Below are 6439 nucleotides of genomic sequence, written 5' to 3' on the forward strand. Positions count from 1 at the left end.
CTGTCCTGAGAGGAGCTAATATAAAAGATTTATGACAATACTTTACCATTTTGTACACTGAGCAAAGGACTTCTTGAATCTACCAGAGGGATTTAATTACAAAGGAGACATAGTTAGTCTGGCTAGTTCCCTGAGTCTTTATGGAAGGGATCCAATATAGAAGGAAGCTTAGGGGTACCAGGTCAAAGGTAAATCCTATCTGTGTGACAAGCAGCCAGGCAAGGCCATAGCCCAGAAAGCAGTAAAAATCCAGAGACAGAACAAGCACCCGTGGGGTCAAATGCCTAGAAGGAGGCACAGAAAGGGAATCCAGTAAAGTGGAACAGCACAAATGCCAGATTCACAGGGGAGCCACGGCCTGGCGCTAAACCGCTGTAACTGGGAGAATTAATTACAGGAACCAGCACTCCGATCTGGGAAGATTAGTGGAGGAGATTTACTGATGCGATTCCAATATCTAATAAATCTTTAAATCAATGAGCCATGTTCACTGGCAATTCTTCTCCATCTTTCCTCCCCGAGAGCTTACACGACATAGCCAGCGTTGATTTGCTTTTTATTTGTCTATGGACATGGTCATATGTCTGTTTTTATAGATAAAACTTGAGGTTCATTAAATCACACATTTTTTTTAAAAAAACATCAAAAAGATCTACCATCTGAAGGAAACCCGAGATGGAGGAATTCTTCTGTGCCCTTTTATAAAAAAAAAGGGGGGGGGGGAGAAGCCTTTTAGGAGGCCACTCTTCCCATCCCCCACGACCCCACCAGCTGCAGTCAGTCAGCTTCCCAACCTGTTCGTTTGTGTACCTGTTTGGATCTCTTTAGCACACAGGCACTTTACTCCGTTTGCAATTTTTCATCTCAGAAACACCACTTAAGCCTGTCGCACAAACCTGACAGTAGCAATACATTTTATAAGCCAATTATCCCTGGGGAACAGCCACGAAAACTACCAGGCAGGGAGCACCGACAAAGTTCCCGGGGGTATCATTCCTCTGCCAGATGCAAACTGCGCCACAGCCTCTCTCAACCCAAGCTGCCCACTCACCTAGCCTCTGCTCCCCGACTCGCAGGCTGCCTCTCTGCATCAGAGCTGGCGAGCCTCATTCTTGGGGAGCGGTGACATGCATGCTTTTTAAAAGACAACAGCTTTGGGCTGGGGAATGTTGGCACCTTTTCTATGAAAAGGCCTCGCGAGGATATTTTTGTGACAAAATGCTCTCCTATAGAGCACAGGAACCACAAAAATGAAACTACCATAAATTGAAGCTGTCTCCAAATTAACCCACAGGAAGCAGCATTAGAGCCTAGGCTAGCGAGGCTGATTTTTCCCATCTGAAACCCTTACAGGTTAAGTGTTCTCTCCTTAAATCCAACGAATTCCTACCACCCAGTTACAGACTGTCCGGAGGCCTAAACACTCCGGACAATCTGTAACTCATCTAAAGCTCAATTACTGCGGTGTCTTCAGTCATGCCCAAAGATTCCCGAAGGCACCGTCTGCCGCAGCGCAGTGGGCGCCCGTTAGTGCAGCGTTTGATAGGATCTGACTGGCCCCTTCGGCCAAAAAGGCTCTTTTGGCGGCTGGACTCCCTGTCGGAGACACTGGCGCTGGCCTAGCTTGCCACTGGAACTGGGCCCGGGTGCAACCACCTGTGGGTGTGTGAACCGGACGCAGGCCCTGGTGCTGCCACCCCGGGATGCCCTGAACGAACCACGCAAACTGCCGGGTGTGGGAGAGAGTGGGTAGGCCAGTCCAGAGGGGACCGGGGCCAACTCCCAGCACGCCAAGGCTTATCTCTCCGTTCAAAGCGGACCTGGCCTGAGTTGGCTCCCAAGTCGCTCCACTCCCTGCGAGGTTGTGAGCCAGGGAGCACTTTGGGATAGGCTCCCTATGGGGGCCATCCACGGGGAATCGGGAGAAGGCAGAGCGGCAAAACTGTTCCCTAAGCCTCTTCCCAAACTTGGGGCACCTGCTGAGCAGCAGGCAAGGATTTCTTCTCCACCAAGGCCTGATACCCAAAGCGGGATACCCCGGAACAGCCCTGCGTCGCTTGAAAAATTCTACTCAATCCAGCAGCCGAAGGCCAACATTGGCAGGGAATGCCAGCCACCTGCGCCAAGGGGAGGGGACGTAGGGACGTGTGCATGGGATAGCATGGGGTAGGAGTGAGGCACAAAAATCCTAGGTGGTCGCCAAAGAAGGGCGCCGCAACCCTGCGGTTGCAAGGTGCCAAAGACTGGGCCCCAGAGCATACCCGGGCTGGTGGTCTGGGAGGGTTCATGGCTGGGGAAGATTGGCAGAAGATGGGGGAGGGGTCCCCAAAAAACAGCCCGGGTAGCTTCCCAGAGAGAAAGAAAGACTGGGACAGGGGGTTCTGACCCAAGCAGAGCAGGCTGCTAGTGCCCCGCACGCGCCGCGTCACTCACCGGCAGGTCCACGCTCACTTCGGTTCCGTCGAGCAGGAAGACACGGCAGTAAAGGGTGGCCTTGGCAGCTCCCGAGGCGGAGATGTGCACAGCCGCGCCGCCGGTGAGCAGGGGCCCGCCGCCGGCCGGGAATACGCTGCCCCCGGGCGCGGCGGGCAGCACCGAGGAGCTGGCGGCGGCAGCCGGGCCCCCTCGCGGCCCCCCGTCGCGCTCGTCCCCCAGCCCGGCGGCCCCGCGCCCCGCCGCGCCCCGCGCGTAGCGCTGCATGGAGCGGCGGCCAAAGGTCCGGCGCAGGAACCGCAGCATCCTGGCCGGGGGCGCCCCCTGCCTCCGCCCCCTGCGCTGCCGCCGCGCCGCCGCCCGGGAGCGCCCGGCGCCGCCGTCAGTGCCCGCCGCGCCGCGCCGCCTCCCGCGGGCTGCGGCCCGGGGCTCGCTCCCGCCCCAGCCGAGGCCGCCGCCGCGCTCCGGCCGCCCGCGGGACGCGTCGGCCGGGCCAGCGCCCGCCGAGAGTAGCCGCGCGGGAGAGAACGCGCACAGGCGGCCCGGGGGACCGTCCCGCTGCTGTCGCCGCTGTCGCTGCCGCGCGCTTGGGGCGGTCGGTCGGTGCCGGCTGCTGCGTGGCCGCTGCCCCGCGAAGAGCGCCGCGGGGGGACCCGGCTGCGGGCTGCTCCCGCGCCGCGCGCCGGCCGAGGGCCAGCCGGAGCAAAGCGCCTGCGTGCTCCCGGCGCGCTCGCTCCCACTCGCGCCGCGCCCGGCCCGAGGAGGCCCCCGCCGAGCGCCCGCTCCCGGGGCGCCTTTTCCTGCGCCCGCAGCCCCCGCCTCCCACCTGGGAGGGCTGCACCTCCAGCCGCCGCCGCCGGCACTGCAGCACGCCCTCCTCCCCCGGGGCTGCGCCGGGCTTGTGCTGCCCCCTGCCGGCCCGAGCGCCCCCTGCTGCTGTAGGTGCGCTCACGTGCGTACACGTAGGTGAGCACACACGTGTTTCCGGGCGCGCAGGACCCCCTAGAAGTCCAAGAGTTCCTCCTGCTTGACCAGATGAAGAAAATAAGACTGTCTCCTTCCAGGGAAGTCTTACCCCTAGGGCAAAGAAAAACACGGCTCTTTCTGGAAGAAAAACAAAAACAAAAACAAAACACCAACCGTACTCAGTTTCTCCTTCTGCAGAAGTGGAGTAGGCGACCTAGAAGGTCCCTGCCACTTAATGAAATTCTATCTGCTTAAAATCTCAACCCTGGCTGGAGCTTTAACCTGCCAGTCCAACGGACCCGTTCCAAACAAGAAAATTGAGGCCTGCGAGGAGGGGAAGTACTTTTCCATACTCCTTTGGAGACACCCTGCTTCAAGGACCTCGCCCATGCCCAGAATTAAGGAAAGGTCCTGCATAAGCTATTGCTACTGAGAAGGTTGGTCAAGGTTGGACAGACTCCTGGGAAGCGAAGCAGAACATAAGAATGAATTGCATAGGGCACATGGAGCAAACTGGAGACAGCGAATTGCTAACAATCAATGCCCACAGGTTCAGGGTTTGCCCACAGACAAGTGAGTTGTCCTGTGTTGCAGAAAGGAATGTGGGAAATGAAGCTGAAAGGAGGCCAGGCCTTTGGGGAGAATAACACTACTGTTTATCAGGCCCTAATTTTGTGCCAGACATTACGGTAAGCCCTTTCCATATGTCTTAATTTAGCCTGTTAGCGTACAGGTTATTACCTGGATCATACAAAGGAGGAAACTGAGCTTTGGAGAGCTTAAGAGACTGACATACAGACTCATTGGGCTCCAGAGCTACTGGTGGAGCTTGTAACATGGTTGGCAAGCAAATGACAGTTTAAGAAAGAGTTGGGGAAGCAGTGACCTCAGCAAAGCACACAGAGAAGACAGGGGGTGAATGTAGGACTCATTCCAAAAGAGACATTTATTGAAAGCCAGGCATTGTCTTAGATTTCACCGTTTGCATCTTCATTACTCCTCATTCCAACTCTCCAAGACAGTTCTATGCATTCCCGTTCACTTAGATGGATTTAGAACTTAGGTTTGTAATATGCTTGCCCAAGGTCTGACAGCTGCCCCGAATTCATTCTCTGATATTATGGGGACCACCCATGTGACAGTTTACTCTGTAAAATGGCATCTACACAATAAACCATTGGATACCCACTCTGCCCTTTACCCCCACAACAAGATTGAACAGAAACTATGTACAAATTGGCATAGCCCAGGCCAGCTGACTAGTTTCTAAGGCTATCTCCAGGAATGCTGCAGCAGAGTAGCCACTCCAAGATGTCCACCTATGCATCTTGCATTTGCATCGTTGTGTTTCACTGTATGTAGCAAAGGTGGGCTTGGTTCTACGCTCGAGTTAAAAAGGTTGAAGTAGGGATTCATAACAGTAGCATAATTACAGTTAGGAAGCAGCAATGAAAATAATTTCATGGTTGGGGTCACCACAACATGAGGAACTGAATTAAAGGGTTGCAGCATTAGGTAAGAAGGTTGAGAACCACTGCTTAGAAGCAAGAAAGGTAAAGGGTGATTTATGCCCTAGGAAGTCTAGAAGGAATGAAACACTGGCTTCAGCCTGTAAGATCCACCTCGGCCTCTAGCATGGCAAAGTAACGCTTTAATGTTGTTTTAAGTCACTGTATCTGTGGTTCTCTACGTCAGCCAAATAGGAAGGCAGGCACGCTACAAGGGATGCAGCTTTGGAGAATCACAGCTTTCAACGCTATTCATTCATCTGGTGTGCATCATCTGAGTGTGTAGTTATTCAGAGCTTCTCTCCTGTTGAGCTCCAGGCTCCATTAAGGTTATCGAGCCCAGATCCCCACACTTGTGACTCCGGTCAGACCCAATGGCCTCTGACAGTGGCATGCTGAATTGCATGGAGATTCCAATATATCAGGCCCCGCTATCCGATGGATCTCGCCCCATTTAGCTCTTACATGGAGGAGAAATAAGTCTTCAGACATTACTACACAGTGGTTCTTGTCACCAACATTTCAACCTCAGAATTTGCACGTTTCATGAGCAACCTTGCATTTTACAGTTACAGGACTGTATGTTCCAACAGCTGCTCATTTGCAGCTGCTGTTTTCAGACCCTAAAGTCTGTTGTTTTATCAAGTCTACAAGCAACCCCTCAAGTCTTTCTTTTTTTTTTTTTTTTTTTTTTTTTTGGTTTTTCGAGACAGGTTTCTCTGTATAGCCCTGGCTGTCCTGGAACTCACTCTGTAGACCAGGCTGGCCTCGAACTCAGAAATCCGCCTGCCTCTGCCTCCCGAGTGCTGGGATTAAAGGCGTGCGCCACCACACCCGGCTCTGATAGTCTTTTCTTGGACCCCCTTTATAAGGAATACAGACAGAGCTGCCTGCGTGTGTGATTGTATCGTCCTTCGTTATCTATCGGTGTATATGTATTTGTGTATGCACATGTGTACAGAAGTTGATGGTAGGTGTTTTCCTCAATCGCTCTCTACCTAGTTTTTGAGACGAATTATCTGACTGAACCCGAAGCTCACTGATTCAGACTGACTGAGTCACCAGTTAGTCCCAGGGATCCGACCTTCTCAACTTCCCCAGCACTTGGGTTACGGGCGAGTACTGCCATGCTTGGCTTTTATATGGCTTCTAGGGATTAAACTCCGGTCCTCGTGCTGTGTGACAATCACTTTACCAAGAGTATCCTCTGCTCCCCAGTGCATCGCACTTTAATGACATTTTTGGTCCTTAAACTACTTTAGAACCCTGATGCTATGAATCGGAATGCCTGAGTCCTTTCAAAACCCATGAGACAGGGCCTTTGTGAAGTGAGTAAGTTGTGAGGACTCTGTAAAAAAATTAGTGTCTTTGTAAGAGGCTCTCTTGCCCTTTTGGCCATGGAGGGCACAGCGAGCTTTTACCTATAGAGCCCTCACCAAACACGTAGTCTGATGGTGCCTTCATCTTGAATTTCTCAGCTTCCTGATACTATGAAAAATACATTTGTGTCATTATGAAGGCACCAGTTTGTG

At 53.4% G+C, this 6439-nt stretch overlaps 2 protein-coding genes across 7 annotated transcripts in view; both read right to left on the reverse strand.

The window, feature by feature from the left end:
- The window catches only part of Epb41l4b (erythrocyte membrane protein band 4.1 like 4b), a 151197-nt gene extending 148443 nt beyond the window's left edge, over positions 1-2754 (reverse strand). For 3 of the 6 annotated variants that reach the window (XM_006538087.3, XM_011250069.2, XM_006538089.4), the window contains exon 1: positions 2434-2739. In XM_006538087.3, the coding sequence (XP_006538150.1) occupies positions 2434-2739 (306 nt within the window). Of the gene's footprint in view, positions 1-2433 lie in introns of all 6 variants that reach the window. The other 3 variants (NM_001355492.1, NM_019427.2, XM_011250068.1) reach the window with 2 other exon arrangements.
- An 89-nt stretch (positions 2755-2843) lies between these two features.
- On the reverse strand, positions 2844-4237 carry LOC108168956 (translation initiation factor IF-2-like; the record flags this gene model as incomplete). The annotated part of the gene is made up of 2 exons (XM_017320489.1): positions 4192-4237; positions 2844-3577 (listed from the first exon to the last, which is right to left on the reverse strand). Coding segments are annotated over exons 1-2 (780 nt in total), but the record flags the coding sequence as incomplete, so codon positions are not given.
- Between the last annotated feature and the right edge of the window lie 2202 nt (positions 4238-6439).

The sequence above is a fragment of the Mus musculus genome, chromosome 4 (assembly GCF_000001635.26).
Source record: "Mus musculus strain C57BL/6J chromosome 4, GRCm38.p6 C57BL/6J".
In the NCBI taxonomy this organism is placed as follows: domain Eukaryota; kingdom Metazoa; phylum Chordata; class Mammalia; order Rodentia; family Muridae; genus Mus; species Mus musculus.